This window comes from Callorhinchus milii, unplaced genomic scaffold (genome assembly GCF_018977255.1).
Source record: "Callorhinchus milii isolate IMCB2004 unplaced genomic scaffold, IMCB_Cmil_1.0 Scaffold7, whole genome shotgun sequence".
Classification (NCBI taxonomy): Eukaryota; Metazoa; Chordata; class Chondrichthyes; order Chimaeriformes; family Callorhinchidae; genus Callorhinchus; species Callorhinchus milii.
This window is the reverse complement of record NW_024704748.1, coordinates 7151660-7164344: the sequence shown is the minus strand read 5'-3', so window position 1 is coordinate 7164344 and position 12685 is coordinate 7151660. Positions and strand designations below refer to the sequence as shown.

At 38.8% G+C, this 12685-nt stretch overlaps 1 protein-coding gene and 1 non-coding gene across 3 annotated transcripts in view; both read left to right on the top strand.

Annotated features, from left to right (window-relative positions):
• The window catches only part of LOC103185871 (A disintegrin and metalloproteinase with thrombospondin motifs 14), a 73773-nt gene that overhangs the window by 45013 nt on the left and 16075 nt on the right, over positions 1 to 12685 (top strand). Inside the window, exons 6-7 of one of the 2 annotated variants that reach the window (XM_042336890.1) lie at positions 7490 to 7637; positions 10748 to 10853. In XM_042336890.1, the coding sequence (XP_042192824.1) occupies positions 7490 to 7637; positions 10748 to 10853 (254 nt within the window). Of the gene's footprint in view, positions 1 to 7489; positions 7647 to 10747; positions 10854 to 12685 lie in introns of both variants that reach the window. The other variant, XM_042336889.1, reaches the window with a different exon arrangement.
• Positions 5785 to 5856, top strand: trnav-cac. The gene has a single exon. It is a non-coding gene; the product is annotated as a tRNA-Val (tRNA).

Sequence of the window (12685 nt, the reverse complement as noted above, 5' to 3'; positions counted from 1 at the left end):
TTTAGACACAACTGAGAGTTACAGATCTGTACATTTGAGTCCTGGCTGTGGATCTGAAAGAGTTTTAGTACCAATTACCTTTGCTGTGAGAAAACATTTCTGCCGAGAGGAAATCATAAATTAGCAATTAGTAATAACAGTTAATAAAAGATTCAAAGCCACTGCCTGATTTATTAGTTAATTATCAATGATTCAGGCAAATCGATGAAGAGTGTGGTCTTGGAATATGACTTGTCACTGAATTCCATTATGCAGTATCATGAATTATATCACAAAAGCAGACCAAATGTAAATGGTTGCATTCAGCGGTGAACTATTTCACTTTAAAAGTCACAACATAGAGCATCACATTCCCAATGCCACCCGTTCCGACTGCCCTCTCAATGGAACCTTTACGATTTTGGTCACCAGACACTTCATGACTCAAAGCACGTTTCCTTAACTCAACATGTACAGATTTAATGAGAATTAACTGCTGACATAAGAGATGTCTAAGAGTTTCGGTCATAAATCCTATTTCCATTGATTACTCTAGTGATGAATGATTCCTAGGAAAACAGAGTATTCATCTCCAAGGATTTTAACAGAGGTTATACTCAGCCAACTATAAAATGGATGTCACGGAAACCTACTCAATCGCTTAGTGATTAGTGCTAAAACTCTTTCAGATCAGCACTCAAATGTACAGATCTATAACTCGCCAATAGCATTTCACTTTGTTAGAAAATAATACCGCTGTGTATATTTCTTGTGTATATCCCCGAGAATTCTGTAGAAGGTTGAAGGAGAGAAAAAGCATTAATCCTGAATGCTGACTGTTGGCTCAGGAAGACTAGTTATTGGAAGTGCAAGAAATAATAGTCCCTGCATTTGATACAGCGCTTTGTCATTGAGACGTCTCAAAAGCGCTTCACTGAATATATTGAAGTAAATTGACTGTATACTTTGTGGACGAAACAGGACAGTCAATTGCGCACAGCAGTGTCCCACGAACAGTCAAAATATATATAATATATAAAATGTATAATAAAATGTATAATATATATAAAATATATATGTATATTTTTATATACAAAATATAATATAATATATTATAATATAATGTAATATATAATAATTATAATCCTTGCATTTGATATAGCACCTTATCATGTCTTCCAGATATCTCAAAGTGCTTCACAGAATAAACTGTAAAATGAATTGATTGTATATTTGTGAGCAGTGTCCCACAAACAGTCAAGGAATTATTATCCCTGGAAAAGCGATCCACCAATTGACTAACAACTGGATTCCTACTTACTGCTAGGTAAACAGAGGAGTGTGGAAGGAAACTTGCCCAAGATTTTGCACTCTTAGGAATTGAACCCAGGTCCCCCTTGCGAGGCGAGTGCTCTAACCACCGAACTACTGGACAAGACTCCACATATGTGTATATACATATATATATACACATATATATCTTATATAATAATAATATCAATTAACCTCTAGTTCATCATCACATGCTGGATCTGCCACCTCATTAATTATTAATTATTAGCTTTAATCCTAACTCTAATTCTTTCCAGAGCTTCTGATAGTTTGTATTTTGAATGGAAAAGGCTGCCAGGTGAGGATTCCTCCCTCTCCGAGAGTAATTACTCTCTTAGAATCAAGGTTTCCTTACATTCCAATGCAGATTGGTGCTTTTGTACAGTAAGGTTGTGGTCGCTTAACAGTTGTGTTTCATTTTCAATCTTTTATCAACAATAACTTGCACTTATATAGCGTTTGACAGTGGGGGAGCATGACTCCGAGCTGGAGGGAGAGGGGAGGTGACCTTGGCACGGTTGAAGAGGATGGTCTTCAGGCACGATCCGAAGATGAGGAAGGAAGGAGGAAGAGTGTTCCCGGTTTCAGGGCACAGTGGCTGAAAGTGCGGCCGCTCATTGTGGAACATGGGGCATTAGGGATGTGCAGGAGGCTAGAGCCAGTGAAGTGGAGGTAGCCGGTAGTGGGTTGGGGAGTAAGCAGGTTGGAGAGCTAGGGAGGTGCCAGGGCATGAAGGGATTTGAAAACGAGTGTGAGGATCAGAACCTTGAACCAAGCCTATCAAAGGTTATTGTACTGGTAATTTCAGCTCACCATCTCTTTATAGAAGAGCCTTCAGTTGAGGTTGATGAGCGGGTCAGGGTTTGTGTCAGACTCTCAACATGGCATTTTCAGTTGTTCTTCATGCATTTATGCATATATAATGGTTCTATGTCATTATGTACCCTACAATATTCCCTATCTGAAAGAAGTGAATTACCTTGGCTCGGGATTTTGCATGCTGAGTCAGTGAGCTTCAAGCAGATTAATTGTATTGTTTTTGGCCGTCAGATACAGCCATCTGTAGGATCCATTCAGATTTTTGTCTAGAAATGTTTAGGCATTATCTCTACTAAGAGATTATGTTACAGAAGTGTAACTTGCTGACGTGTCACTTATTCGAGTGCAGTTTCACAATGTCCATATTTTTAGCATTCCTGTGTACACCACAAATAAGGTTAAAACTCTGTGTAACTGGAGAATTGTTTATATAAGTTGGTAATAAAACTTTAGGTAAACCATCTATAGAAACATAATGCTGGATGCAATGTGAAATGTTTATCTTTGTAATAAATTAGCAAGTGGGAGCCATCAGCCAGCAAATTTAAAAGCTTGTTCGATTTGAACTTAGGTCAGCAAAAAGGTAGCTTTACAGCGTATAAAGCAGCCACAGAGATTTATTCTTACACCTTCATTACAGTTTATTGCTTCCATTTACATTAGTCCTTTAGGCAAACCTTAGGATTAAGTCATAAACACCCCGACAACATTTTTGCTTCTATCTTGTCATTATTTCTGAATGTGGTTTTCCTCCAAATGCATAGTTCCTGAATTTTGAAAAGATATCCAATATCTCTCTTCTGCCTATTGATGATTGGCTAAGACTTGCCTCCATTGAAAAGGCTTAAAGGCTGGTCTGAACCTATAGAAAAGGAAGACGTAATTAAAGAAAAGTAATCTAACTTTGTTCATCATTTGGGCACAATCTGGGCGTAAAGCAAAATGAGCAATCAAGAAAATCAGGGAACTGCCTTTTCCCTTTTGAGTTTTAATTCAGCAACCACGAAACCTTAGGCAAGTTTCCTTACTACACAAGCCTCTGTTTACCTAGCATTAAGTAGGAACCCGTTTGTTAGTCAATTATCGGGTTACTTTCCAGGAATAATATTCCCTCCCCCCCAAAAAGCGGTCACTTAATCCACGTCTGTTTGTGGGACACTACTGTGTGCAATTGGCTGCCGTGTTTCACCCACAAAATACACAGTCAATCCACTTTACAATATATTCTATGAAACGCTTTGAGAAATTCAGACTCAAAATCTACTTATGCATTAAAAATCAATGAGTGGGGCACGTTCCTTCAAAAAAATTGAATAGGTTATCAACAAACTAACCTTTTTACACATTCAGAAAAATCTCTGAATTAGAATGGCTCAACCCTGAAACATTCATGTAAAATGATCTTGTACTATAGCACTTTTGTTTTCTGTCCCTGATTGGAATCTTAATTGTTTGGCCTCACATTTCTTTTTATTCCTCTGACTGGGAGCAAAGGCAGTGTTGTCTCCCAGAATTGGACATGGATGAGGTAATCTATCCAGCCTTGTTCAGCAATTAAGAGGTCAGTTGTACAATGACTGGACAACTAGGAACACTGCTCAGATACAACTATTGAAGTCTATAAAAGAGGCATGCGTGCCAACATTCAAGACTGGTTGATAATGTTGATGGTCATTGAGAAACAATCCGGAACTAGTGAATTAGCTAACCCAACGCAGCAGTAACCATTTATAAAAGTATCTTTGCTTGCTGTTCAATAGCTACAATCTACAAATAATCGCTTGTTCAATTATGAATGCTGCAAGTATCTTGAAGATGATTTTCTTCAGTGAGGTTCTAGACCCCTTATATATTGCTTGATTTGTAATTATATTGCAGCTGCTTATTGAGTGCAATACAGTGACGAGATGGAAATCAGTAATTGAGGAATAGTAGCAGTAGTATATTTATTTTATTCACTATGCATTTTGAGTTTTTCTTGTGCTTTATAGCTTTATAGCACAAGAAACACTCAAATGTTAACACCAGAAATAACTCCAAATAAGTTAACACCAGAAACACTCAAATGTCCTGTTTAATCTTCCACCGTAGCTCTTTGTGAAAGTTTAACTAACATAAGTCGCAGCATTTCAGGATATTTTTGTAAACATTACTTTCTTGGAACAAATAAGGCATGACATAATTTATTACCCCATAAAGATATTCTCGGAACATTTTTCATTGGTTTCTTTCCTGAGGTTTATAATTGAGTCATCCATTCATTGCCCTTGATGAAAATCACAATGATATCTTTGAAATGAATGAAAACAGAAAAAGAGGATTATTAAAAATGTTTTAACATGTTTGGCACTCTCATCTTTCAAACTATATAATACCATGTAGGTTGAGCAGTTTTAGTTTCCCATAGCTCCTACGTCTACTGTTGAGTGTTTCTTTTCAAGTTAGCTAGGTTCGAAAAAAATGTACTTGTCTGACTGCAGTATTTGATCATTGTGAAATGCTGGACAAGTGATTTCTTTTCCAACCCAGGTTTTAGCACATGGGGATTAGTTTTTCCACTTGACTTCAAAATTGCTGAATGCCAAAATGAATAGTGACAGCCATGCCAAAGTGCATTGTAACATACATTACCTCATTCATATTTACTTAGGAAATCCTCTGCCAGTCTCATACAGGAGCTGCTGAAAAATTACAGCCCCGTCCACAAGTATTCTGAAAAAATCAGAATGTTCAGCTTTGTACATTGTAAGGCAAATAACTTGAGTGCTGTGTGCTTTTTGAATGGCACGTCCTCCCAATGTAAAAGGCACAATATCAATGGATTTTGTTCTAGTTTTTGCTCCATCACAAACTTGCAGGTTAGTTTGTGCCACTGTAGCCCACAAAATAGTGCTTAATAGTGGAGTCCTGTAGCTCAGTGGTTAGAGCACTCGCCTTGCAAGCGAGAGACCTGAGTTCAATTCCAGGCAGGGCGAAACCTTGGGCAAGTTTCCTTACTCCACACGCCTCATAATAATCCCTCCAAAACAAAAAACAATAATAAATTGGTCACTTCAATCCACGACTGTTTGTGGGGCAAAATACACAGTCAATTCACTTTACAATGTATTCTGTGAAGCACTTTGAGACGTCTTGAAGACATGACAAGTGCCCTATATCAAATACAAGGATTATTATTCTTATTCATGAACTGGGTTTGGGCAATCATAACCCACTTCCTAGAGGGTATGGATCCATAGCACAAAAATGGCAATAATGTAACACAAATTTTAAATCTCATAAGGACGGATGGTGTTAGACATAGCAAAACATCACACTTGGGCAGGAAGATTGCCCTACAATATTGGGCTGGAAATAAAAGAATCTGTACTCTGAATCTGGGAGTGTTGATGCTTACAGTGGGCGACCAATGATGGAAAAAAATGTTCCATTTCCCAGCACCAAGTTCCCTCACCTTGATGAGCACAAAATTCACTTTATTTTTCTCACCAGCTCCATTTGTATAAAATGAATGATCTAGACACGGATATAGAAGTGTGAGGTCTGCTTTGTGCTTATGTTTATCCTGGTAGGTCCAGACAGGCAATGTCATCCATCCTTCCTCAAAGGAAAATGGAAATCCATTACAGCTATGTCTAGTAGCTTTGTGACTCAAGTCCTGTAGCTCAGTGGTTAGAGCACTCGCCTCACAAGCGAGAAACCTGGGTTCGATTCCCGGCAGGGCAAAACCTTGGGCAAGTTTCCTTACTCCACATGCCTGATAATAATCCCTCAAGAATAAACCCAATAATAATTTGGTCACTTCAATCCACGACTGTTTGTGGGACACTGCTGTGCGCAATTGGCTGCCGCATTTGGCCACAAATATGCAGTCAATTCACTTTCCAGCATATTCTGTGAAGCGCTTTGAGACGTCTAGAAGGTGTGAAATATGCTATATCAAATGCAAGGATTATTATTATTATTATTGAAGTCAGTGATGAACCCAAGTGCTTCATAACGAAGATAGTTACTTTCAAATATACATTTTTCTTACCCTTTTCCGTGACAGGTCTTCATTATTTGAATCCTAATCTATGCTAAATTTGTGGATCTGAGCCAAGACTTCAATTAATATTAATAATAATAATCCTTGAATTTGATATAGTGCTTCACAAGATATACAGTAAAGTGAATTGACTATATTTTGGGGGCAAAACCCTCAGCCAATTTCGCACAGCAGTGTCCTAAAAACAGCTGCGGATTGAGTGATTTTTTTTTAAGGATTTATTAACCCCAGAAAAGCGCTCCTCTAATTGACTAAGAACTGGGTTTCTACATACTGCTAGGTAAACAGAGGCTTGTGGAGTAAGGAAACTAATGTTTTGCCCCTCCTGGGAATCGAACCCAAGTCCTCTCACTTGCGAGGCGAGTGCTCTAAAACAATACCCACAGGACTCCAATTAACAATTGGGAAGCTACAATTGGCCTCTGCGCCCACTGAGCTAGTGAGCAAACAAGATTTGTGCTGGTGTGTTAAGGTCTGGGTGAGGGCAGGATCAGGTCTGGGGTCCCTCCTGATATTCACAATACAATGGGAAAGTAGGCAAAATATCTTTCTAAACCAATGTACAGGAGCTGTACAATGTAGCTGCAAACCATTTAGAACAATTTTGTGAGTTAATAGGAACATAGCAAATGCTAAAAGAAAAAAGACAAAGGTCCATCGAGTCCCGCTTCCACCATCCTGGCAGTCGCTTTCCCGTGTCATGTCCTGAACTACTCATATACTGTAACCCCAAATATTATTTCCAAAAAGAGTATCTCATTTGCATTTGAAAGAATCAACACTTTCTGTCCCCCACTCCCTCCCAGCGAGCCTGTTGCATAGATTTACCACTATTGAAGTAAATGTGTCTTTTTAAGATATTTTAGTTTGGCTTCTGTATATCTGTTAAATACAGTGGACTCCTGTAGCTCAGTGGTTAGAGCACTCACCTTGGGAGCGAGAGATCTGGGTTTGATTCCCGGCAGGGTGAAATGCTGGGCAAGTTTCCTTACTCCACAAGCCTCTGTTTACCGAGCAGTAAGAAGGAACCCGGTTGTTAGTCAATTGGCGGATCGCTTTTCCGGGCACAATAATTCCTTCAAAAATAATAATAAATTGGTCACTTCAATCCACAGCTGTTTTATGGGACTTTGCTGTGATGCAATTGGCTGCTGCGTTTCACCCACAAAATGTGCAGTCAATTAATTCACTTTACAGTACATTCTATGAAGACTCGAGACATCTCGAAGACGTGATAAAGCACTGTATCAAATGCAAGGATATTATTATTATTATAAATATATTTTTCCCCAATACTTGTTTCTCTTGCAGTCGATCAGCTTGATAGAGCGTGGGAATCCTTCTCGTAGTTTGGAGCAAGTTTGCCGCTGGGCTCATTCACAACAGCGCTCTGATCCAGAACACGCCGAGTATCATGATCACGCCATATTCCTTACCAGGCAAGATTTTGGCCCCGCAGGTATGCAAGGTACTGTATTGTTCTCGATCAGGTATGTGCAGTACTGCAGATTGTACAGTCTGAATTCTGCACCTGCAAAAGGTAACTTTTTTCCAAAAATACAACCATAGAATCAATTCTAAAGTTTTGGCATGTGGCGACAATAAACTTTATTTTGTGTTATTAACCCCTATACCACTGTAATATCATTCTTAACCATGTTTGCCAGTTTTGAAAATGTTCTTGTTATGAAGCTTACAGGTTTTTTTTCCCCCCCAGGCTTCATTCAGTTATACGGCATGACTTTAGAAGCACTTTTTCTTCCTCTCAATCCAGTGTTTTACCTTGCCTTTTATTACTTCAAATTTCCAAGCGGTATTTTTCCCGAATTGGTTGCAGCTGTGAGAAACGCCAAGGCTTCGCTTGTCTTCAGCTACTTATTGCCTGCGCTTTATCTTGTTTTGTGTCAGTACAGTCCAGGAGCTTGCCAACTTCCGGTTCTGACTTTTGGTTGTGCCATTTACCTTGTCAGATCTTAATGAATGTGATAATTCCCTCTTAGTATTTCAATCAGGCAAGGGAGCGTTTACACAATATCTCACCGATTCACTAACATATCATGAAGAACCATTATATTCATTAATATAATCTCTGCATAGCAAGACTGTATTGCCAGTTAATTAGTGATGTAAGGGACAAGACGTTTTGCAACATTTTGTTTTAATCTAACAACATTAAATATAATGTGCATTTAGAGCATTTAGTGATTGTTAAACGTCGATGTGGTGAGACATCTTGATTGACTGCCTGTGAAGAAAATGTGTTCAAAATGTCCCATTTGCAAAATTCTAGATAATGCTACCTGACCATACTTTTCTTTAAATTAGTTTAATCTGGGTGTGCTGATACCTTAAAAAGGGCTTCAATGTTGAAAAAAGCAAATAGGTTATAGAGGTAGTAATATATCATGAATTTTAAAATAGTATAGGAACCTTAAATTCAAGGGGGAATCAAAGGAAGGGAATTGATAGATGATCATTCATGAGCTGTGGTGGAAATGTAATTCATTGGCCAAATAGTCTTTTTTCAATCCTGGTTTCTCATGCTCTTAATAAGGATTACTACGTTCATTAAAAACTGACACAAATATGCTTTCTTTTAAACAATTGCTTCATGCATTTAAATCTTCACTAACAGTGTTTCCTGCATGCCAAATCTAATTTAAGATCAGAAATGCATGCACTACACACCATTGAAACAAATTGATTAAAGAGACAAATTTCTTGCCCTTGCTGTGCTGTGCATAGCTGGATAACTGCACCGTACTTGATCGAGGAAAATCTGTAATATGTATTTCTATTTACGTAGTTTGTAACTTTTACTATTTCGTGTTAGAATTCTGTGCTATTCTGCTAAATGTTTAAATTATACGTCTCCTTATCACTGCAAGCATAGTTATGCCTTTTGCTGAGTGCTTATTATCTCTGGCAGAGAATATGTTTGCAGTGGGGGCCTCAGTATGATGTACTGATGAATAGTTTGCCTTCCACGAGCAAAGGGTCTGGCGCTAAGTGGATCAGTGTGACAGCAGTGACACTGGAGAAGCTGCCAGAGCAAAGTGATCAATGACAACTTTCACACCATGAAATCAGCCATTTATAGTGTACACATGTTATGCAATGTCGGTTGAGATAGAAATTGCTGAAACGTTGGAAGCCTCTGGAGCCGGTCTTGTGACCACTTTGAGATTGTTAAGCAAAATTATTGAGAAACATTTCAAGTTTTACTGAAAGGAACCTTTATTTAAAAAAAATCAAACAAATTCCATTTATCAGGGATTAACTGACCCGTGGCACGTTCATTTGCAGTGTCAAAGAAACTCCTTGTCTGACCTGTGAGCAACTGTGCTTACCTGGCTTGTAAGCGAGGAATCTCAGTCCTATGTCAGAACTTTGAGCTCATAGTCTAGGCTAACACTCCAGCGTAGTGCTGGAGGAGCACTGAATTGACGGAGGTACGGTACTTTGGATGAGACAGTAAAACAAGACCCCATTTGTCTGCTCAACCGGACCTCAAATACCAAGGCACTATTCAAAAAGAAAAGGGAATTTTTCCTGACACACGGACCAACAATCCTTCAGATGAATCGGCTATTCACTTAATGTCAGTTTGTAGAACATTGCTGAACACAAATTGGCTGTCACTTCTTCCTACAATGCCCAGTCACTACACAACAACAACAAATTACATTTGTATAGCTCCTTTCACGGTCAGGAGGATGTCCCAAGGCACTGGTACACTTGACGACAATTCATCTTTGTGGGCATAGATATAAATGTCTTGTAATTCAACTCATAAATGACATTGCATTATGCCGGTAAAGTGTAATTACATCTATAATATAATTACATGATAGTAATTTCTAAGCACCGAAAGACAAATTTGTGAAAGTTGCCAACAAAAGACAGCAACACTTAACTTCAATGGCAAATACACTACTGGGAGAGTATAAGGCACAATAACCCCACTCTCTGCTTATAGTTTCCTCTGAACAGGTTTAGAGAAGTGTTCGCTTGTGCGATTTAAGAATTGGACAGAAAAACAGAAAAAGCCCAAGAAAGAATGACCCCAAGTAAAAAATTGTACATTCATAATGTTGAATATGTAACCTGCCTTTTCCTCTACACTTAATGTGTTCCATGCAGTCTCTGCGTACCATGTGTTTGCACAGAAGAAACCACAAAGAATACCAAACCCTAATCATTCATATTCCAGTTACATGAGACTTAGTTTCTTGGAACCCTGTGAGGTTTGGGATTTTGAGTGGCCTTTGGTAATGTGTAATTAAAATGTTTTATGTCAATTTCAATCTTGGTACATTTTCCTCTACCGCCCCCTCCAATCCAGTTAAACAGTCTTTAAAATGTGCAAGATGTATGTTTAGAGAAAGCAAAAATGGTGGCAAACAAAACATTGTTTGAGTGATACTTCAGCTTTCAGTTCGAGTCTTCCACAAGATTTACACAGCTGTGAAGTTTATGAGCTGACGCGCCATGACTCTTGAGTGTGCGTGAAATGGATTTGCTCTGTTTCAGCTTTCTCATGAACTCTTTGCTCTGTGTTGTGCTCAGGTTATGCTCCAGTGACAGGCATGTGCCATCCACTTCGAAGCTGTACACTCAACCATGAAGATGGATTCTCCTCTGCATTTGTGGTCGCCCATGAAACTGGACATGTGTAAGTGTATACTGAAGGAATACTTAAAACTAGACTCCAGAGAAACTTAATTCCTTTTCTGATGTACTGTAATGGTGATCCAGGGCACAAACAATGCTAAATTGTTAGCCGGTCTCAAAACCTTTCTCTTTGACCGTGCCTTCAGCTCCCCTCTCGACTCTCTTCCTCCTCCTCGCTCCCTCCCTTCCCTCCCCTCACCCTGACCATTTCCCCCTCCTCTCTCCCTCCCCTCCCCTCACCCTGACCATTTCCCCCCTGCTCGGGTCATGACCCAACTGTGCAGCGCCTTGGGACGTCCTCCTGACGTGAAAGGCGCTCTATAAATGGAATCTTGTTGTTGTTGTTGTTGTAAATTGTGGAGGAGGAAAAAAAAAGCAGGGAGAAATAAGATCTGATAAATTATAAACCTTGCTCGTTAAATTTTTCAAGTATAGTTGCATTAAAGAGTACACAGATATCAACAACAACAACTTGCATTTATATAGCGCCCCTCGCGGAAAGCAGTGCCCCAAAGTACTTGTCATGATGTTTGAATTCAAGTGCCACATTTCACAGGATTTTTAAATAGTTCAATTTAAATAAAAATCTCCTGGAGGTTAAATGTGTGTATTTTGACGAATAAATAAAATCCGGTCCAAATTCCAAAACACAGTCATACGGATGTCTTTTATTCCACAAATAGCAGAGAGCGATCAAGTAACTGAAAGAGATACGTTTTTGTCCAGGACGGCACGTCTCACTTATCTCAACTGAAGAAGATTTGTCAGGTTGATAAAAGGAACATCATTCTGCTGCTAGGCATACCATCAGGAGGTAGAGGGAGACCATTGATATACTAAAGCGTGCCCAATGAATTGATGCCCCCTATGGATCATAGAACAGCATGAGCAATACGCTGGCTATTTTCTGGAACTCTCACTAAGATTTCATTGAACAGTAAGCAGTAACTGGAGAATAAATTGAGTATTAATTTAGAAATACTTTAAAAAAGAGTTGAGACATTATATTTTTTCTAACTACTGTACCTCCTGCAGAGGACAGATGAATATTAGGGTGGAAACAGTCTTGCTGGACATCGATGTGTTTTAACGACAGTCAAAGTTAAACTTACTTACCCACTAGCACTGATCAAAAGAGATGGAAAACTGAGTCAGTATTACCAATGATTCATTTCTTTGTCAAAAAGTTTTGGAAAATTGGCCAGCAGAAAATCAAGTTTCTTGGGCAACAAACACCACCCTTAGTTACCATCGTGAGAAAATGTAGCCTCAGGACATTTAAGCCTCATCATCGGACCTTTTGCTTGCTTTCCACTCTGTGGATTTTTTTTTGCTGTATGAATCGGCTCCTTTTTCATAAAGATTTCCCACAACACTTTGATTTCCCTCTGCAAAGTTTCATGTCAGCGCAGTCATTTCTCACCGGCATTTGATATAGGGTTCCAGTTTCTCACAAAGGTTTGTCAGTGTATTCTGATTTCTCGCAGGGATTTGTTGCAATGCAATTGATGTCCCAGAATAATTCACCAAATCGCTCTCATTTCTTGCACTGGTTTGCTATTGTGGTCTTTATTCTCACAATGGTTCATCAGTGACATTTATCTTTCTCAGAACAATGCTATTTCATAGAAATTCTCAGGGTACTAGTCTCCTGCTTACAATAATAATAATAAATAATAATAATAATCCTTGCATTTGATATAGCGCTTTTCACGTCTTCTAGATATCTCAAAGTGCTTCACAGATTATAATGTAAAGTGAATTGACTGTATATTTGTGGGCAAAATGCGGACTCTATTCCTCATTTAGTCACCTCCAGATACAATATTGGAT